The sequence below is a fragment of the Tetrao urogallus genome (assembly GCF_951394365.1).
Source record: "Tetrao urogallus genome assembly, chromosome: 4".
NCBI lineage: Eukaryota > Metazoa > Chordata > Aves > Galliformes > Phasianidae > Tetrao > Tetrao urogallus.
The window spans coordinates 66,075,612-66,097,951 of NC_136817.1; the positions used below are offsets into that span (position 1 = coordinate 66,075,612).

Below are 22,340 nucleotides of genomic sequence, written 5' to 3' on the forward strand. Positions count from 1 at the left end.
GAACAGTGATGTTCTTTGGAGCAGACTGGTGGACCAAGAGCTGTCAGCAAATCTGTGCCATTCAGGAAAAATTCTGCTTTGGAAATACTCTGCCCACCTTGCTATGGAGGGATGCACTTCTTTGAAGTCTTTCAGGGCTTTCAGAGCTATCTATGAATTTTTTGGGCATAGCTTGCCCTTAGGAGACCCATTGGATCTTTTGGCTCCATCTGTTCAGCCCAGTGTGGCTTCCTATGCTGAACAGCTGCATGGCCTGATGAAGGTAGGAAAACCTCAGAGAAGAGCTCAGCTTGTGTCTGTGATACATGAGGAGCTTGTGGTCCTTTCCAACATGCTTCCCATGTCCAAGCAACAAGTTTATCCAAGCTATGGCAGCAGAGGCTTGGTAGGACCAGGTCTGGGTTTGGTCTTTGGGATATGCAATGGTGAATGGAAGAAAACAAAACAAGGGAATGGTTGCATTCATGTCACTGTTGCTCCTAGGTGTTGCCAATATGGATGTTTCCTTTTCCACTTGGACAATGCTCTGTTTCCTCAAGTTTAATGGGTTGCAGAAGCCATTGCTACGGGAGTTGCCATTGAAGGCATTGGTTTGTCTTTCAGTGGTTTCCCTTCTGCAATATCTGTAGCACAATACCAGGTGTCCACTGGATACCTTCCTCCCATCTCCTCCCAATTACTCAGCCTAATCCTTGTCAGCCTGCCATCAAGCCGAGCAGCCTTGTGAGGCATTAATGTGTTTCGTGGCTGTAGTTAGCTTGCCAGCATCAATGACATTTGGAAAGACAGTGATGAGTCACACAAGACAAATGATTGCTGCCTTCTGCTTTTTTATGTATGAATATAATTAGATCTTTTCAGCACAAGAGAAAGCAGCCCTTGTCCAGCTTGTCAGGACAATAATAGAAAGGGAAAAGAAAATCTTCTTTGGCAACTTCCTTCAGCCTGAGAAGTGGTTTTCATGGTAAGTGTCAGACATGATTTTTTTTTTTTCCTCAGAGATTTATAATACAATTTCATTGCTGTTGCCAGAAATACAGCAGAGCCATGAAACACAACTGTTGGATGTAAGTAAAAATTCTGCAGCTATTTAAATAGGCACTGGGCTGTGGCACTCTGTGGGATAAATTGCCTTTTTCCACTGTTTTTTTGTGCTCTCCTCCCACTCAGAACACCACGTATCACTCTGGCACTGCTGCTCTTTCCTTCCAAGGTAAGCATTTGCAACACCCCTCCCTCATACTAGACACTAAATGTTATCACACAGAACCCAGAGCTTCTTGTTTCAGACCTCGATGCTGAATCATTGAGCAGTTTTTGGCAAGTGATGGAGGCTGACAGAAACGTCCTGATGACTCAGCTTGAGAGTTGTGGTACCTCTTGGGCTTGAATTTCTCAAAGGGCTTTGAGAGCCCAAAGTGCCCACTGAGTTACACAGTGCAAACCCAGCCTTGGTATCCCAGTCTGGGCACTTAGGGGGAATGTTGTCCTTACTCACTGAGTCTTGGTTGATGGCTCATTAACACAGAGGGGAAAAACCAAGGCTCCTTCTGGACAACAGGCTTTTGTTTGCAAAACACCGTGATCCATGGGAGAAAGTGCAGCGGTGTAAGCAGGGTGCCTACGTTACAAACCTGACCATCTGATAACCAGGACGTGCCCTTTCACAGGCAGAAACATTTTGCTGAGAAGCACTACCAAATTTCTGTTGGATTATTAGTCAGTGTGCAAGGACTGTGATCTGACAGCGTTACATCTTTTTCCAGGGGATAAATTGCCCAAGGTCCCCTCAAGGTGTCAGATGAAAATTCAGATGGTGCTGCTCGCTGCCATAGAGAGGAATGATAGTCCCACAGTCTGTGTTCCAGAGATTCCCATAAAATCACACTCATCTTTGTCCTGCTCTCTGTTTGGGTGCTCTTTGTTTGCATTCCCAACACCAGTAAAGACTGGGGTGTGTCAGCACTGGAATGGGAGGCTTTTATTCTGTTTTCAAGTTTGGTCTTGAAAGTTTTGAAGGAAATGTCCTTTCTGCTCTCCAAGTGGAATCCATTCGGTGACCCCAAATTTGAAGAGAGTGCATAAACACGAGGGGGAATGGCTGTTTATGAGGGTGGATAGCGATAGGACAAGGGGGAATGGTTTTAAACTGAGACAGGGGAGGTTTAGGTCAGATATTAGGAGGAAGTTTTTCACACAGAGGCTGGTGATGCACTGGAACAGGTTGCCCAAGGAGGCTGTGGATGCCCCATCCCTGGAGGCATCCAAGGCCAGGCTGGATGTGGCTCTGGGCAGCCTGGTCTGCTGGTTGGTGACCCTGCACATAGCAGGGGGTTGGAACTGGATGAGCTTTGTGGTCCTTTTCAACCCAGGCCGTCCTGTGATTCTATGAAAATTGCCCCATAGGATGAAAAATGTTGGGCATTCATAAAAACACCCCAGTACTTACAAACACTTGCTGCTATTTTCTTCTATTCTGTCTGTAATTCCACGTCTGTATAAATCTTCTCTCTGCCTTCAAATAATGATTGCTGCGACAATAAATGCCTGATGAACTCTGTTCTAGGCTCCAGCAATTCCCATGGATTTCACAGGGTATATTTTGGGAGGATCCTGATTTTTCAGCAGAGTGATAGAGGGCTAAATGTCATTCCATGCTCTTTACTTCAAGTATGTAACTTAGACAACTGGGACAGGCAAAATGAGGAGCATGTATCCCCTCCACAGCCTTTGGAGAAGGGAGCAGAGCAGCAGTGTCGAGCACTGAGATGACTGCAGAGCTTCACACCTGGCTGAATCAAGATAGAGAGGAAGGCAAATGCTCACTTCTTCCTTCTAGTCTTCATGCAGTTGCCCTGCATAAGCAATGCTGAACAAGGGGCCTTCACATGTTTCCTCTTGAAAAGACAAAGAGAAAATAAAACACATCTGACATTCCTCAGGGCCTATTTATCCAGTCCCATGTTATTTACAATGTAGATAGAATCTTTAATCATAGAATCACAGAATCGCGGACTGGCCCTGGTCGGAAGGGACCTCAAGGATCATGAAGCTCCAACCCCTGCCACATACAGGGCCACCAGCCTCCCCATTTAATACTGGACCAGGCTGCCCAGGCCCCCATCCAACCTGGCCTTGAGCACCTCCAGGGACGGGGCATCCACAACCTCTCTGGGCAGCTGTTCCAGCACCTCACCACTCTCATAGTGAAGAACTTCCCACTGACATCCAACCTAAATCTTCCCTCTCTCAACTTCAAACCATTTCCCCTTGTCCTGATGTTATCTACCCTTTCAGTCAGCTCCCCTCCTATTTATAGGCTCCTTTTAGGTACTGAAAGGCTGCAATGATGTCACCCCACAGCCTTCTTTTCTCCAGGCTGAACAAGCCCAGCTCCCTCAGCCTGTCTTCATCTGTCTTCTCCAGCCCTCTGATCATCTTCATGGCCCTCTTCTGGACCCTCCCCAACAGCTCCCTGAAGAGGAGGGAGGTAGGTAGGTAGGTAGGCAGGCAGGCAGATTAGATAGATAGATAGATAGATAGATAGATAGATAGATAGATAATTGTGATATCAATTTTTATTTTTTTCCCTTTCCTTTTCCTGTTTAATTTCATCGCTGGAGTTGAAAAGCACCACTTAAAGTAGACTTCATTACCTTCAGAGGGTGATCTGCTATTTCTGAAGCAACAAACCCGACGTAAAACACTCCAGACTCCCTCATCCAAAAAAAAAAAAAGCCAAACCAAAACAAAACCAAACCATTCGTTTTGCAGACGAGGGACCTGAGGGGTGGAGGCTCTGGGAGGCGGGGCGGGGCGGGGCGGCCGAGGTCTCCCGAGGGATTGGGGCCGGGGCACCGCCTGCTGCTGGTAAGTGCAGCCCGGCTGGGGGCAACGGGGGACCCCCGGCACTGAGCCGGGAGTGCTGGCTGTGCCTCCCCGAGCTCTCGCCGCTGGGGGTTTTCTACGCGGGTTGGGGCTTTGCGTGCTCGGGGGTGGGGGCTTTGTACCCGCAGGGATGCGCAGCTCGCCCGTGGGGATTCCGCACCCCCCAGGATATGGGGTTTTGAATCCCGGGGGATGGCGTTTTGAACTCCTGCATCGCGGGGTTTTGCATCCCGGGGGCTGCGGGTTTGCATCTCTGGTGCAGGCAGCCGCAGGGTTGGGGATCTGCAGCCCTCACGGTTGGGGTTTTGCACCCCCACCACACGGGGTTTTGCATCCTGGGGGCTGCGGGTTTGCATCTTGGGTGCTGGTATCCCCGGGGTTGGGGGGTCTGAACCCAACATCTTGAAGATCTGTAGCCCCAGCGGTTGCGGTTTTGCAGCCCTGGGGTTGTGAGCTCGCATCCCTGCAGGTTGAGGTTCACACCTTGGCTTTTGGGGTTTTGCACCGCTGACACCTGTGGGCTCTCTGGCCCTCACACTGCAGGTTTAAGTTTGCCCTGAGTTTTACTGCTTCCTGCCAGCTCTTCAGAGAAGAGCAGCAGACTCACTTCTGCAGGGTTTGATGCACGGAGGTGGAGCAGACGATGCTCGCATGCAGCCCAATTCCAAGCACTGAGTGGGAATGGACTGTGGTGTCCTGCATGCTGCATCCCACTGCTGCTCTATGATGCTGCTGTGATGCTTCACCCAGCTGTGGCCGTGGTCAGGTTTGAAGGTAAGGATCGTGCTTGCTGCTGGTGTGTTTCCAGACCTGCCCTAGAGTTATTCTGCGCTGATCTGGGGGTGGGAAGAAATCATCTTTTGTACTAAAAATGCTACTCTGCAGATGAAAAAGGAGAGAGTAGTGCTGGGCAGTGCTTGCTGGTGCAGCCGTCTTTTAGGCATGCTTTACATACCTGAAAAGCTTTGTGGGTCCCTTCCAACTCAGGATATTCTGTGGTTCACTGCTTTACAGGTGGGAGCACAGTAGGGAGGCATAGCTGCATGTTGTCCTGTGCTTTTCCTTGGTTAGCAGGGTTTAGCAGCAAAGTACATCTCTTGGAAGGATGGCCCATCCTGTTTTGTCCCAGAAGTTTTAAGATTACTGCTTTTCTGTGTTAACAAGGCTCCAGGTGACTCAGGAGAAGCATTTCTTAGCAAGCAAGAAAGAAGTTGCTGGCTAATCTGTCTGACACAGTGTGCAGATGCACTTCCAGGACTCTATGTGGGGATGCTTGAAATGCAGCCAGGAGCAGCAGGACCCTGTTGTCTGCACCCTGACCCAGCCCTGAAGTTTCAAGCATCCAACAACCTTCTTTTTGCTGAGTATTTCTTGCTGGAGAAATGGCATAGAAGGCCAGATGAGGAGCGCCTGATTTCCAGCTGCTCAGTGTGTCTTTGTGTCATAACCAAACAATAATACGCGTGTTTCTTCGATGCTTTGTGAATGTGGACATGTTTGTCACCTCTGTTTGAGCACTGTTGTGTCCTTCTAGATGTATCCTGCATTATAAGCAGCTTGCTGTTAGAATTCTCACTAGGAAAGACCTTCTAAGCCAGCCTGTACCAGTAACTAAGGTGGTACTCGAGCATCATAGAGAGACTGCAAAGACAGACTTCTTCTCCTTGAAGTTTGAATGCAGCACGTGCTCACGGATCATCACCAGAGCAGCTGTGTGTAAGTAATGATCTGCTTTGTACAAATGCTTACCAAAGAATCACGTGGGCACGTGTGATGGGCAGATGTGACTGCTAAGCCCGTGTTTCAGTGTCACATCTAAACACTTCAGGCAGAAACACAGCGCTCCCATCTATAATTATTCCGGTGCAAAGGAAAAACAGGAGAAAAACTTGAAATTGAGTGAAATCTGAGTTTTCTGTGTCTTGGGAGCCCATCTTAATGCTGTGAGGCCTGTCCCAAAAAATTGCAGAAAAGCTTTTATGAGGCTCAGTGACAGAGCATTAAATGGTAGGAGAAATTTAGCTGTGAAGTGGCAGACATCAGTGATGATGCAAGGGAAGGAACCTGATTGCTTCCTACCTTTGTGTGTGCAGCAGTGGGCTCTGAGCTGAGCGCTGCCGTTCAGGAAGGAGATCTTTAGATCATGAACAGGTCATCTTAGTGCTAAGTGCCAATCAAAAGCAGCAAACAGCATTAGGAATTGCAGCGAGGAGGGATCAGAGACAAAACGGGGAACATCATTATGTCATTATATAAATCCACAGTACTTTCACTTCTTGGAAATTGTTTGCAGGTTCGGTTTATCACAGTGTTAGAGGAGCTGCAGGGGTGTCCAGGAGCCTGAAATTGCTTCTGTATGAGGAATAAGCAAGTTGTTGAGGGCTCTTCATGCTGACCAAGCGGTTATGAGGGTGCTGGGGAGTGTGACAGACATTAAAGGGCCCATCACTGGCATATTGGTCATGGGGACATTTATCCTGACCCACTGAGGAGCTGGGAGCATCCCTGCTGTGCTCAGAAGGGAACACAAGTCTGCTGCACCCAAGGCCCTAAATTAGTTGCTTGCCATAAGGATTACTGGCAGCTCTGGTTGCGATTCAGAGCATGGGATGGAGCTGCCTACTGTTCTCTACCTGTGGGAGAAAAATCATACCTTCAGAGCCTAAAAAACAAACAGGACAATCCAGGCTATGTATAAACTATGGATTACGAAAGCACCCAGCCTGGGTTAGCAGTCTCACCTGGTCTGTGGATAGCATGAGGTGATCCCAAGGATGTATTTTGAGGCTACGGCTTCTTGCTAAGTGGGACTTAGCAGAGCTGCTTTAATTTGGCTTACAGTTGTTTGCTTGAGTTCCCTCTCTTCTCAGCACTCTTCGCTTGTCCTTCACTGGAGAGGTTTTAATTGCCAGGGAGAACTTCAGCCAGCACGGCACGTTGTGCCAGACACTTCTGAGCTGATGACCATGGGATGGTGATGGCAGAGGCACAGCAGGGTGTGTGGATTTTCCTTGAAGCCAGCAGAACATAAATGTTTTCTGTACTTCCTTTCACCGTGCTTTGAAGTGTTAACGTTTTCCCCTTTTTCTCTCTTTCAGCTCTTAACGGTGGGAAGATGCTGATGGACAAAAATGAGTCGTGGCTCTCTAATTTCTCTTCTACGTCATCCTTTGTGAAAGGAGCTGGCAGATGGGCAGGGATCGGCCTCCAGGAGGTGGCCATTGGTCTCGTACTGACCCTCATTGACTTGGTCACACTCCTGGGAAATACAGTAGTCTTTATTTGCCCGGTGGTGGAAAAGAGGCTGCGGACTGTCACCTACATGTTTATCATGTCTTTGGCCATGGCAGACTTCCTTGTGGCTTGCCTTGTCATGCCGTTCAGGTAAGAAGAGCTCGCCCAAGATCTGAATGCTGGGTCAGTGATTACAGATGTTTCTGTGCCTCAGTTTCCTGACCCAAACCTGTTGGTGAGGTTTCTTTTGTCATGAATGGAGAGTTTTTCTCTTGCTGGCTATGGAAGGGCTCCAGGGTGATGGAGGCAGTCTGAATGTTGCTGAATGTTTTGGCAGCATTTGGAGGATGAGAGGTGGGGATAGCCCCTGGTGTGTCATCATTAACTGCAATGACTGCGTGGGGGCCACTAACGTTTCAAAGGTAGAGCAAATCACGGAGGATATTTTCCCCTCGTCTCTCCCAGTCTGTTGAAATCAGCACAGTGAAATTATGTGCAGTTGGTTTTATACCGCTTTAACCTTCTGTTTTATCTTCTGGTAGTGGGAGGGAGAAGTAAAAATAACCCTTACATCTTTACTTGTGTAAGAAAACTTAACAATTTCAGATCAGTGGACTTGCTAGGCTATTGCAATGGTGTTGTTCTTCATATTCATGGCAAAACACTGAATTTTCATTGTTCCTTCTGGCTCAGCCAATGCTGAGTGGGGTTTGTTGGGAAGGTTGGTGACCTTTCAAGACAGATCATTTGCTTACATCAACAGACAAAAAACGCTGCAGTGTTCAGTGGGAAATCAAATGTGATTCACTGAGTCTGGGGAATTGTTTTACACATATTACCATTGCAAATTGATAACTGTCACTGTTATCAAAACAAAGGCCATCTCCTCACTCTGTACAAAAGTAAGGATTTTGCTTGAGAAGAAGGGTAATTTATGCTCACCCTATATTTAATGAAGGAAGTGGTGGAGTCCTATCCCTGGAGGTATTAAAGATGTGTGGATGTGGCTTGAGGGACATGGTTTGGTGCTGGGACTTGGTAATCTCAAAGATCTTTCCCAACCTGGAAGATCCTATGGTTCTATGAAACCAAAGCAACTTGTGGGCTCTGCTGTCTCACGCTGCAGAGTGGCCATAAGTCTGTGTACGGCAGGTGGCTGCACTGCATTCAGTGCTCTTGGAGCTGGATAAAGCAGCTGAAGTCTATTACCCCAGGGACTTGGTTACAGCTTAGCTGTAGGATGACCTAACCTGCTCGTACCCCATTGAAGTCACTGGGAATGAGGCAGGGACCTCACCAGGAGATTCATTTTGCTGATGGTTCTCAGCTGCACATCCATATAGCTCTTCCAAATTGCAGTTTGCTCCTCAGCGGGCATGGCAGCACATGTCAAAGGGAAGGAAAAGAGCTGGAGCCCTTCAACAGCACTGTGCTCTGCTAATGCACTCAGAGCAGTTATCGTGCTTTGAAACAACCTTTCCCAGTAGTTTTAATGAACTGCTGCTAATTAAAAGCAGAGCAGGCGTTGATTCCTGGCTCCTGACATCATGTTGGCTGTTTCTGCCAACCTAAGAGCCCACCTAAGGGCACTGCAGTGCTGTTGCTCTGCTTCCACTGTATTTGACCGTAAAGCTGTGAAGTTAGAGGATAATTAAAGCTCTGCAGGAACAGGTTGTTACTCAGCTCTCCACATCAAATCCACACAATGGTTGTTTCAGCAGCACTCCAGGAGCTACAGAGAAGGGAAGCAAACTGCATCTAGCTGAATGCTATAGGAGCACGCATCAGCTTTCCTACAGCTGCCATATGTTCCTTCCATCGCTGCTCACTTCTTATAGGCCCCTCTGACTTTGCAGGGAATGATTTTGGCATAATGCCTGCTTTTTGCTGGTGTGTTCCCTTGGTTGAGGCGTTTCTGGGCTATATAAGGTACAAGCTGCGTAGGCTTCCTCCTAGCCTCCACTCTTTTAACCCAAGAATTGAAAAGTGGGCACCTTCCACACCTTAGGAACCGAGGAGGATTGATAAAGGTCAGTGCTTCAAAGGGCACTGGAGAAAGCGGTGATGAACAAAGCTGTGCAGACGTAAATGCGAGGAACTCTGGGAACAGAGCACTTCTTACAACACAAGCAGGGAGGATGGGCTTGATCTTCTTCAGCCTCGTTCTATGCATGGGTTGATGCCTTGGATTGCTCTTGGAGGGCTAATCTCTGGTGTGTAACTGACCTTAACTTTGCTGTGCACTCCTCTTGAGCACCTCCGTGTGAGAAACATTATTTCAGTGCAATCCAGAAATACGTTAAATCAGCCTTTCCAGCTTTGTTTTCTACCCATTTCTCTTGCAGCATCATTTACGAGGTGACGGGGATGTGGTTATTCGGGAAGCTGTTCTGCAAGGTCTGGATCTCCTTTGATGTCATGTTCTGCACCGCTTCCATTGTCACTCTGTGCTTTATCAGCTTGGACAGATACTGCTCTGTGGTGACCCCATCTCACTATTCCAGAAGGATGTCCCGTGGCAGGTGAGTGCAGTTGCTCCTCATTCCAGCTCCCTCCAAATTTTCGCTTGGGCACAGCCTGTAGCAAGCAGAGCCCAAATAAGCTGTTGGCATTTTCTGCCCCAAATCAGAACTATGTGAGAAAAGAAACTTCGCTCCATTTGAAGTTTTGCAGAATGTTCCTCCTGTCAAGGTTTCATGTAAAACACTGAAGTGAGGACTGCAGGGTGGAGAAGGTTGTCTGAGGGTAATGGCTGGAAGCTAATACTGAAACCAATCAGAAAAATCTGCCTGCTGTTACTTTAAATATTAATAAAAATCCTTTGTAAAACCTTTCTTTTTGTTTTGTTTTTTTTCTCCCACCTGGCTCAGAGCACCTCTTACACTGACCCCAATTCTGCAAGCCACAGATCCTAGTACTCAGTTATTAGAGCTGTTCACGTATAGACTTATTGTACTCCAGCTTTTTCTGTGCTTGGTGGCTTCTCAAAGCCCTCTGGGACTACTGAACAGTGATATCCCACAAATGTTACCATGGGGATTGAATTGTACTGGATGTTCTCAGCTCAAAGTAACTCAGACCCTCTCTCCTCTCCCCATCTCTTTCCTTTGGCAGATGCGTTGTGATGACCTGCACAGTCTGGGTATACTCCTCCCTTATTTCCTTCCTTCCCGTCATGAAGGGCTGGAATGAGATCCCCGGGGTGGATTTCGATGCAGGCACGGAATGTATCTTCGTCACCAACTGGATTTTTGCCATCGTAGCATCTGCTCTTGCGTTTTTCGTCCCCTTCATGGTCATGTGCAGTATGTACTTCTTCATCTATCGAGCTTCCCGGCTCAAGGCCACTCGTATCGTGTCTCAGACCCTGGACATCCACTACCACCCTAACAGCAAGCGGCAGAACCACCTGCAGCTGGAGAACAAGGCCACACGGACCATCAGCATCATCATTTCTGTCTTTGTGCTGTGTTGGCTGCCATACTTTGTCCTGAACGTGTGGCTTGCTGCCAGGGGCAGCAACTCCGCAAGCACAGTCCTGGTTGAAACCTTCAAGATCATCACTTGGTTGGGGTACTGCAATTCCACTATCAACCCCGTGCTCTATGCTTTCCTCAACAGGGACTTCCAGCGGGCCCTGAGGAAGCTGCTCATCTGCAGGCACAGGTCTCAGGTGGACACTGGAGAAGACATGGTTTCCATAGCCACCTTCACCAAGACTGCTCCAGACTTGGACTACAGCATTACAGTGCCAGTGCCCAGTGATGCCCAGCAGGGCAAGCCCAAGCAGTAGAGTCCAGAACCAGTTACTGGAGGAGGTGGTACAGAACATTCAAGACTGTGTCCTAATGGAAGAATAACTGTCTTGAAAACAGGGGAAGAAGGGACTGGAATGTGACAGCTGGGGGCATATGGTTAAAATGCAATTATACCACAGTTCTATGAACAAGAACCAGTTTGCTACAGCAAATGGAGCAAATGCCTTCCTGGGTAATTATTTTTTAAAATGAGTGCTTCCTAAGACAAATTCAATCTTCATGCTAGAGAAATATTTCGGTATAACATCAACTTGACTTCCTCTGTATACATCGTGGTCACTTCCTACAGCTTACGTTGAAACAATCTCTCTGATCCAGCAATTACAGCTCTTGCACTTTACATTATAAATTTAACCAGTTTTAGTAGTGCACCTGTGTCATTCTGCAAACGGGAGGTGATGGGAAGGATGTGGCCAAAGAGCAAAGTTGGTGTTCAATAAAGGCAGCACGGGGCTCAGCTGCACGCTCTCTGCACTCTGAGCTGCAGCTTACAGGTGCCCAACACCAGCAAAGTTACTTGCCTGTAATGCACTGTGAAGTCTGTGCAGCTCTGCCACGAGCTGAGCTATACAGCACTGATGGAGCACACACTTGTAAAAATGCTGAGATACCTCATGCCTTGCTTCCTGCTCTGTCTGTATCTCATTTCCTTGCAGCATTGGGCAAGTACAAGACAAGAAAGTAAACCAGTTACAGATACAGACTAGCTGCCAGTTCCAGCTGCGTGAGACTGCCACCTGCAGCACACAGCTGCAGGTTTTGAACAGAAGCCACTACTACTGTTTTAAATAAAAAAGTTTATTAAATCATTTAGACTTTAAATAAGTCACAATAATTAATGCGCTCAGCGATTATAGCGAGTGCATTCTGTACACCACCAACCCAAATGGATTGATTCTGTATTTTATAAATAAAAATTAACATATTTACAATGAGAAATAAAAGCACGGCATTAGGCAGTTAAATTAGCAGATTACACAAATGCCTACCAGTTGATTTTTCTTTTTAAAGTACAAATCTACAAGATTACATACGACACGTATGACTTCATTAGGTTTAAATTGTCAGAATCACAACATTTTTGTACATAATTTTTATTATGGCTCTTCCAACCGTTGTCTATAAGCCCTCTTTTAATAGCAAAAAGCTCCTTTCCCTTCCCTACAGGTTTATCTGTATAAAATGCATTCCCTAAGATCTACTACAGTGTAGAAATATGAAAAACTTTCCTGTAAAGATTGGCTATGAAGAGTGACAGTATGTACAGCTGTGGTAATTTTTTTGCTTTAAAAATAGTGCAGATTCCCAGTTTACCTACCAGAGACAAAAAATGGAGTCATTGTTTTGTGGTTTTTCTTCTGTTTTTCTTTTCCCAAATCATCTTCATTTCACCGAAGAGCAAGTGATTCAGATCTACACTCACTAGGCTTAGAGACTGTAATTTGCTCTATAAAAATACAGTATTTTAATTCTATTTACACGTTACAGGTCTCTCGCTTACCCAGCAAGCAGACATATACAAGCTTCAGGAACAAAAAAAAAAAGGTATAAAAAAAAATCTTCCAGAAATCCCAACCCCCCAGAAAGAGATAAAGGAGCACAACATTGGTAAGCACAGTAGCTGAACCCACCTGCCAAGGAGAGTTCAGATAAACAAAATGAAATGTGGAAAGTGTGGCTTTTGTTGGCTGTCAAAGTAAACAAAACTCCATCCAACATCTTAAACATTGGCTATGGCAAAAGAAAGCATAAGTAAACATTTCCAAGACAGATATTCTGCATCATAGGATCCTTCTGATGAACAATCCCTTGAAAACCTGCTGAGTGGAAGAAGTGATCCTGAGGATAATTATTTGCTTGGTTGTCTTGAATGCTTATTTCCTGATAGACTCATTGTCCGTGACCTCTGCCTCAGCACTGGTTTGGCTGGGAGTTCCAGGTCCTCAAATACAGGATTTTCTATGATTGCAGCCGCCTCTGGTCTTTCAGTGGGACTCGGAGAGAGCATGTCCTTCACCATGATGTACTGAAAGAAAGCACGAGACGTGCTGCTCAAACCAATTCATGCCTTCATTCCTATTTAATGCTCTGATTTCGTGTCAATATAAACAACTGCCTCCTTAGTAATCTGGGCATTACTACTTTGGCACAGAAGTCAGGAGTGATTTAAATGTTGGAAAATACAGCACTGTAATTTATTCCTTAAATTGCTTTTACTATCAAGGACAACAATCAATTTGGCAAACCAAAACTGGCCCAAGATTCAATGGAGTTATAAAACATTTATAAGATTTGAAATCATAAGAATTTTAAAATATTTTAAGTGTCATTCATGAGTAATTTTGAGCTTCACATTTAATCACCATGTTTAAAGCAATGCAGTAATTTTTGATGGTGATGGCTTTCCTTTAAGTATGAGAATAGTCTGAAGGTTTATCTCAGTTACTTAGCAGAACATCTTTATTAGTGAAAACGTCCTGTTCCAACTGAGCACAGCACATCCCATTGGCCCTGTCACTTGGCAGCTGTAAAACCAGCAGGGAAGCTCTCATTTAGCTACTGGTCTGAAGCTACCATGAAAACCCAAAAGCATCTCAGCTTTTTACTGGAGGGCTTCTATACATCACCTCCTCCTTATCTGAAAGTGTATAGCTCTAAGGATGACCAATTCAGTATATGGTTTTCTACTTGAGAGATGCAATTCCTGGAGCTAGATCCCATGCAGCCACAATTCTACACCATGCTACCACACTGTCTCCACTTCTACCTGTCTACAACTCTGCATGTTCTCTTTGTGAATATGGATTTGCTGCAAGAACTCATGGCAAGAAGTATGCAACATAAATGACATCAAGTGCCAAAGGGGAGCTGAGTAACACTGTATAGTTACTGGAGATAAACCCTGTGACAGAAGTATCAATGTCCACAATATTATAACTTTGAAACACAGTAAAGTACATCACGGATAGAGAAATGTGTCTTAATAGCAAAGTTGATGGGTTTGGTACTTTGTTTTTGTTTGTTTGTTTTCTTTTTTACTTGCAAAGCAATTGGAAAGCAAAGAAAAAAGCTACAGTTATTAGCAGGAGACATACTTACCTCTTGTGCATATTTCTGAGTGAACAACGTTGGAAAGTTCAGATTCCTAACATCGCTCAGGGTCTACAGAAACGTTAAGAAAAAGATGAAGCTTTTCCAAAACACCATTTGACACTATTGTTCTTATTTTTTAACCTATGCAAACAAATCAGCCTAATGAAGAAAAGCTGCATTTTTCAGTTTTGTTTTAGAGGTTAAGATCACAACGTACTTTAATGGTTAAGTTGCTTGTTCCCTAGGCACGCAGCTCAGTCACTGCTCCTTCTATAAAGAGCACATTGGCTCCACCTAGTGACAGTTCCCCCCCAAAACTACAATACTGCAAAACTTTGAGCACAAAATACAAGAATTCTGAAGTTAAAACAAACCCATTATTACTCCACTGAAAGTACAAACTAACCAGCTAATAGTGATGGGCAACAGTCAAACCCCAGTTCATGAGAACTGGAGTTTATTACAGAAAACTGCTGCAAACAGTGCTTTCCTCTACCAAGTCAGGCTGCATTTAGTGATCTGTTTTCAAACATCTAATTTGGAAATGAAGGGTACTGTCACAGGGTAACTACTAACAGCCTGTGACAGTGGCAGGTCTCATATTCTCCTTATGGGTATTCTTCAGTCCTTGGTCACAGACTCCTAGAATTTACTGGGCTCATAGATCAGACAGGGCATTCTTTGCTTCCGCACATAGTAGTAAAGACTGGCCACTGAAAACATCAGTGTAACAAGCTGGAAGCAAATATTACAGAAGCCAAGCTCCAGAATAGACAATAAATGGCTGGAAGTTCTTTTTGATTTTATCAAAAAGAGTTCAAAAAAATCAGGGAAAGTTAGGGCAACCTTCTTACTCTCCTTCTAAGAATCAAAATTCCTGGGGTATTGAGTTAGATTTAGGATTCACTGATTAACTGCTTTGCCTCTGTACTCAGAATAGAAACAGGAAGGGCAAAGCTTATAATCAGTCCTGCAGGAGACCTAAAAACCAAGGAGAGTTATTAGGTGTAAGTGTCAGTAAAACTAATTTCATTTAGGGAATCTCAAATTGGTTTTAGGGCAAGCGGTTCAGATTCAGCACTGTTATTCCTCCTCCAGACCATGCTCTTATTCATTAAAAAAAAAACAACAAAAACCAGGAAGCAAGACCAGAATAAGCAAAGTATCTGGCCAGCCTGCACTCACAGCATGATTTTAACTTCTCTGCTAAGCAATCCATCTTCACAGGAGCATTTCAAAGCACTAAACATACTGATTTGATAAATACAGGTTGTGACAACTCTCATTCCTGTGTAGGTCATTGGTCACCATGTGCAAGAGAAAAACCCTTCTGGCTGTAGCCCTTGCTCTTCTCTATGAACTTTTTCCTGATTTCATGCATCTTAACAGCAAGGAAGATACATCAAAACTTCAAATTCACATTGGATTCAATGAAAGTCACCTATTACAGGGAACATGGTGCTTCACACTGAGCGGGAATTACTGCTAAGATTTTATTATTAGAAAATGAACAACAATTTTTCACTTTTTTCATTAAAGAAATGCACTGGAAATGCAAAAAGAAGAAATAGTGAAAATGCACAGCATGGCTCCAGTTCCTGAATGAAGAATGAGTTGGTAGGCTTGTAGTTGCAACACTTACTTTTCGCTTAAGATCTCAGATATCTCAGTTCAGTATTTCCTCTTACTTGGCACCACAACAGAGAATGTTTGTAAAGAAACTGCAGCCTCAATTCAACTGCACATATAAGGAAGGCTGCAATTCATTTCCAGTGATTCAGGGAATCTGGACAAGGCTGATAAAGATTCCATGTTCCTAATTCCAAGGCTTTTTTAAAGCTGAGAAGAACCTCTTGCAAGTGTCTTACGAAGCAATTCTTTTGAAGAAGTGATGAAGCAGAGGCTAATCCTTGCTGCTGCACCATACCTACCTTGACTCTCTCCATCTGTGTGCTGAAAGGGTAAAGCAGCTCGAAGAGGATCAGTCCCAAAGAGAATATATCCACTTTGTGAGAATAGGTGTTCCCACAGATCTGAAAATTCAGAATTCAGGTGAGGTCAGCCAGTTTGGTCACAGAATTACGTACAGTGTAATCAAACAACTTCCCACGCACTGCTCTGTGCAGAGCAGAAAAGCACAGAACAGGTGCTAACTGTAACAGCCTTTTGACACATCAAACTTGAGCAAGTGTGAGTAAACAACTCCTATCATCAGCTCCCCTTTGCAGACCTAGCCACGTTTCAGCTGAAACCTCCTGAAGAATACCACGTTCTTTATTGACTTGAATATTACCCAGCCTAATACATTAAGAGCAAGATAAATCAGTGCACCAAAGAACAGGTCACCAACCCTTTTTAGTGTTCGTTTTTGCTATTTTATGTTTAAAATATTCATTTTGGAATTCAGTTTAGCTCAAAACTCTACTTCGATGAGAAATAACATAAACCTGATTGTAACAGTTTACTAGAAAGACTACTTGATCCTTGAGCTCCCAGGAATTCAAGTGTCTTCAAGGTGGTGCTGGAAATAGTTTGAGAGAACACAAACCTGTTCTGGGCTCATGTAGAGTTTGGTCCCTACTTGTCCTGTGTGTCTGGCATAAGCTGGCATTGGGGTGAGTACCAATTCCTCCTCCTCATCTTGGTCCATAGCAGTTACCAGTCCAAAATCCCCAACCTTTACTACATCATCCATTGTGAAAAATATATTGGAAGGCTGGGAAAACAAACAGGTGGAAAGAAAAAAGCACGTTATAAACAAGTCTGTGTTTTGGCAGATTGTGGGGAATGGCACAGGTAAGTTATCTTAACTCTCCAAACATATGGCACATTCACATCATGTGTTACAGATCTGACTGAAGTTTTCTTGTTGTTTTTTTAATTCCAATCTCTGAGTATTACACTCATTCACAGTATTATTAACCAGTGTGTGGCACAACACCTTATCTTATCAATAAAAGTAGACCTTGTTCCTAGATTTCCAATCTGCAGTCAGCTTTGCATAGTTTAACTGTGGGATAACCGTTTCTGTAACAGTGCTTAAGAGCTCCACAGTTCCCAAGAATTCCTATTTCGAAGTCCATCCAATTTCCTCTGTTAAAAGCAAACCCACTCTGTGCCAGAAAAGACAGAAGAAAAGGCTACTAGTTTTCATAAGCATGTAGAAACAAAACTATTTGCTTATTGCTGAGCTATTGAGGTATCTAACTTGTTAGTTTCACATTACTCATAGCCTGCCTGTAAAACTGCCACCTGAGCCAGGTCTTATCACCCACTGTACTTTTCAGGACTGAATGTCCTTTGGAGTTACAGCTCATTTAGTGCACAAAAGCTACTACCCTGTTAAGCCTGTTTTGGGAAAGCCTTCTCAAGTTGTTCAACCAAATAAATAAAATACAACCTCACGTTCAAAATAGTTGCTAACACTGACCTTAAGATGTTGCAACAAAACTCCATGCAAATGACAAGAATGAATCAGCTTCAAGACCATCTATCTAAGCTTTATTGAACAGCAAACTAAGAGTCTGCAGAGGGTTACAACAGACAGTACTGTTAAGAAATGTGTTAATTAATAACATCCAGCAACATATTGACATAATGATTAAATTGCTTCTCTGGTCATTTCCTTAAGCACTAAAGATTTTTCAGATAATGGCTCAAAGTAATAGCTTAATGCTGGATAGGTTCATGAGCTTTTTCTAACTTTGGTTATCTTTTTGTGTTACTGAACTTGAATCCCCTTTAACAGCCATGTCCAAGATGGTATTTTCATGTTCTGCTTCTACTGCTACCAGATGATTACTGAGGAGCTACAAGAATGGTTGTAAGCATTTCAGTGCTTTCTACACTGAGGTAGGCAACAATGCCTCCTCAAGTAACAGGCATCTCCATTTGACAAAAGCAAAGGAGTCAATCCCTCACAGCTTAGAAGAGTAAGACTAACTTCAGCTGGGCCCTTTACCTAAATTCTGGTACTGTGTAACAAATACCAACACTCCCAGAGCTACAACTTCCATCAAGACTAGGCACAAATGAAGCAAAATGAAAGGAAGACACAGAAGTCTTGCTTGACTTCAGTCATCTTCAACATCAAAGGTAAAAACAACCACAGCCTTTCCCATGCTGTACAGCGCTCACTTCCAGAATTAACAGCCTGGATGTTATCAGACATTAAAAGATCATGAATCCCCCAGAAATTTGCTTTTGGAGAGTCAGCACTGACTCAACATTCAATTCCAGAACAGTTCACATTTCAATCCTAGAGCAGTAACATAGAACTTACATTCTCCCAAACCAGGATTAACACTGCTGCTGTCCAGCAGTATTTCTATGGAAAACAGAAGATGTATACCAGAATTATCTGCTTCACTTGAAAGGACAGAACAGGTTTCAAAATAGCTTTCTTTGCCATACAGCTCAGCAATGAAGAAACCTGTATAAAGTTCCTGAACTACAAATGCCACAAAAAAATGCCATAAACTAAAAAAGCCATAAAAATGTATGGGGTACAAAAAGTCTTGCTGTAAAAAAACCAAACCTGCAGGAATGAATAATTAATTTTTACTTCCTGGAGCACTACAACTCCAAATTGTTATACAGATGTGAATTCAGCTTTTTTAACATCCATCCTGAGGTCAGTGATAGGTAGTCAACTATCTTAGTGAGACTCTCCTACTGGGGCTGCTCAGCCTACAGTAGAGGAGGCTCAGAAGGATCTCAGTGTCCACAAATGCCTGTAGGAAAGTGCAAGAGGACAGAGACAGGCTTTGTTCAGTGTTGTCCAGGCATAACCCAAAGCCCAGGAGCTCTCCCAACACATCAGGCAGCACTGCTGTGCTAGGCTGGTGCACTGGCACAGGGACCAGAGAGTGGGAGTTTACTCAAAATCTGGGTTTTTCTTCAAAATTTGCCTGGATGTGGGCCTAGGCATCCTGCTCTGAGTGTTCCTGCTAGGGCTGGGCTGGGCCAGAAGGACTCAGAGGTCCCTGCCAGCCTCATCCGTTCTGTTGTTTCCTTCTAATACTGCACTACTCACATTAAAAACAAAACAAAACAACAACAAAAAAAAAACCCACCACACCACCTACCTGTAGCAGCACATGATCTGCCAGCTTAAAGCAGAACTTGACACAGATGAACACTCTGGCACTGCTGTTAGGAGCAGTCAAATGTGTAACTGCTAACACCCAAGCTAGCAATGCCATTTGAGGCAGTCCACGTGTTTCAGGAATTTTACAACAGTAGAGCACAGACAGTTCAAGTTACAACAACTCCGAAGAAAATCTCATAATCTCATGGTAGTAAATGAGAAAAATGTTTGTGTACAAGACACTGCCAGCATGGGAAATCATAGAATCACAAGGTTGGAAACGACCTACAAGATCATCTAGTCCAACTGTCTCCTAATCACCATTGCCACCACTAGCTCTAAAATAAATACAAATAAAGGAATTTAAACCACAATTTGGAAACTTCAGACATTTGATCACGACCATGCCAACAGATAAAAACATTTCCAATAGTATCCTAGGAATACAAACCTTAAGATCCCTGTGCATTAATCCTTTACTATGCAGAAAATCAACTGCTTCAGCTATCTGCAGAAATATCTGCAGACACTCTGTCCTTTCCCTCTCCTCTATTATGCATCGTCTGCTCATCCAGTCTTTAAGGTTCTCTTTCCTGCAGAGCTGCATTTGGATGTAAAGATACACCTTTGGAGAGGTGGGCTTGACTTTTTCTGTAGTATTTTTAGAAAGGTCCAGGCTTAAACTTGTTGGCCTTGGTGGAGAAACAGATAGGGGACTTCCTGAAGATTTCTTGTTACCAGGTTCCTTTGTACTCGTTGGCTTGTCCTCAGAAAGACTTTCATCACACGAAGCATCAATTTTATCTTCCTTACTAGAAGCATTTCCACAACCAGAATCCTCGAACACAATAGAGGAGGAGGTCCCTTCCCTCAGCTGTACCACAGGAACAGCTGGAAGACAGACTTCCAGGGAGTGATCCAACTCGGAGTGACCCAGCTCATTACTGTTGATAGTACTGTCTTCTACATCACAGCCCGTAAGAACGCTGTCCTGAAGGTTTAACAGTGGATCTGCTGACTGGTGCAAGTCCCTGTTGTCTGAAGCAAAAAATTCCAGAGGAGAGAACTCACTTTCAGATGAATCAGACTGACCACGTGGTATTCCCACAGAGAAAGACCTTCCCTTCTCCGATGAAGTAGCAATAACTTCAATGTGGTCCTTTGTAGAAAATGGCTCTGTTCTGATCTTGAATGATGGGACGTCCATTGGACTGGCAGAACTGAGTGGCCAATCGGTGCTAGGAAAACAAAATGAAGAGGTCAGTACTACAGAACTTCATCCCACTAGAATGCATTTTCAGAAGACTTTTTCTGAAAACAAAGTTCTGGCAAAACAGGAAATAACTATCCCTATACAAAATCTGCTGTATCCTAAGAATTAGAATAGGCATGTTAAGATGTTATTATGAGACTACTAAATAGTGGATCATAAGAATATTAGGTCCCATTCTCTCTTGCCACTTTTAAATGTTGTTAACATACACCCACCTTTTCTGTACAACTAACACCTACCTTATCTAATCTTAATTAATAATCTACCTTATCTAATTTTTCATTTTTAACCTAATTCTACCAAGCTTTATAACTCATCAGATTGATAAGCCCTCACAGATTTATGCTGAAATAAATTAACTGAAGTACTGAATCAGAGCTATCAAAACTAAGACAGACATTAAAAAAAGGACAGTTGTGGAAAGGAACAGAGAGAACAGAGCTGTTGAAGGTTAAAACCAAATCACGGTAGTAAACAGTGCTCTGATCTTCCTCAAGATTCCCAGTTAGGGAAGTGATGTTAAGAATTACAAGATGTTTCTGAAGCTTAAAGAAGGGCCTTAAAGAGGACCCAGAAATTAAGAAATGCCAGGCATGAATGTGATACATTTGTATCTTGTTGAACTGACAGTTTGACAGTCAATAACTACTTCTTTCCTAGTTCATCTTCCAGTTCTCCTGTTCTGTTGGCATACAACCTCAAGTTCAACTGATCAAACACCCACAGGTTACCTTTCATCCTTTAACCACTGTTCATCCATCTTTTCCTGCCATCCCTCAGGTGGAGCTTCCAGCCACGCGTTGAAGTACCGGACAATACCTGGATGCTCAAGTTTAGCCAATGCCTTCACCTCCCGCATCACCTTCTCACGTGCCAGTTCCCTAGGATTTGGGGTGAGAAGAAAAACAGTGACATGGTTACATAAAGCAATAGCACAGCACAGAAAATTCTGCAAAAGAATTTAACCAATGTTAGCCATGTGTAAGCCAGGCTCGCAGTATCACTCTTCACCCCAAAGAAGACCTTTTTCAAACTCCCCACAGTAATTCCTTTATGTTAGAAGCATGGAGGAGCAGAGTGCTCCTACCAGCTAAGCATTTATTCACCTCTTTTCAAATAATTACAGGCAACAAAACTGAAAAGAAAGGTGCATCTTGTTCTCAACTGTTTACAAGGACAGAAAACAGAAATCCACTAGACAGCAATATTCTACAGGGATGTAGAAGACACTGGCACACAGACAGATAGAAATACTTCGTGTTTCTTTCTTAATTGGCACAACATAAAGACCATCTTCATTCTACGGACCTCTTGTTAAGACCATAACACTCCATCAAATGAAGTTCAATGGTTTTATTCAAATGATTTGGATATGCCTGGAAAAGGCTACCTTAAATTTCTGAACACAACCTCTTATCTTAAGTAATCACGATTATTTAACACATTCAAAAAATAGTAATTCTAGATTTCACAGCTTTACCCCCCTCCCACTACTGGCCTGCCTGTTTGCTGTTCTAACTTGAGATTTCCAGAAGCAGTGTCTCCCATCTCCCACTAAAAGGAAGTTCTGTGTAGGATAATTCAGCATCAAGGCTTGACCACCTATGACTGAAAGAAAAGGTAGGGGTTGTGGGACCGGAGAATGAAACACACGGATAAATGGAGTCAAAAAAGCAGGAGAGGAAAGGGGATGAGAAAGAAAGGGTGGAATAGGAAAGGTAAGGAAAGAAAGGAGAGAAGCAAATTAACAGTGCTACAAATAACTCGTGCTGTTACTAAAGGCTCAATACATCAAGGAAATCAATGGAGTTCCCATGTAGCTGCAGCATCCTCATAAGGGTCCTGCTATGTTAGTAGCTTAGCCAAACAGGTCACCCTTCTGCTGTGAATACATATGCCAAATTCCTGATGCCAAAATTAAGTCAGCCCGCCCATTAAAAAGTAT

The 22,340-nt window shown here is 43.9% G+C and overlaps 2 protein-coding genes across 2 annotated transcripts in view; one reads left to right on the plus strand and one right to left on the minus strand.

Annotated features, from left to right (window-relative positions):
* Window positions 1-6,859: 6,859 nt before the first annotated feature.
* On the plus strand, window positions 6,860-10,915 carry LOC306945464 (histamine H2 receptor-like; the record flags this gene model as incomplete). The annotated part of the gene is made up of 4 exons (XM_079534186.1): window positions 6,860-6,884; window positions 6,987-7,272; window positions 9,468-9,644; window positions 10,237-10,915. The coding sequence occupies 4 exons, from the start codon at window positions 6,860-6,862 to the stop codon at window positions 10,913-10,915; spliced, it is 1,167 nt and encodes a 388-aa protein (XP_079390312.1).
* Window positions 10,916-12,789: 1,874 nt separating this feature from the next.
* EIF2AK3 (eukaryotic translation initiation factor 2 alpha kinase 3) overlaps window positions 12,790-22,340 on the minus strand; it is a gene marked incomplete at both ends in the record, with an annotated part of 40,031 nt that continues 30,480 nt past the window's right edge. The window contains 6 exons of the mRNA XM_079534407.1: window positions 12,790-12,966; window positions 14,040-14,102; window positions 15,965-16,066; window positions 16,582-16,749; window positions 19,574-20,360; window positions 21,127-21,276. Of these exons, the coding sequence (XP_079390533.1) occupies window positions 12,790-12,966; window positions 14,040-14,102; window positions 15,965-16,066; window positions 16,582-16,749; window positions 19,574-20,360; window positions 21,127-21,276 (1,447 nt within the window). The remainder of the gene's footprint in view (window positions 12,967-14,039; window positions 14,103-15,964; window positions 16,067-16,581; window positions 16,750-19,573; window positions 20,361-21,126; window positions 21,277-22,340) is intronic.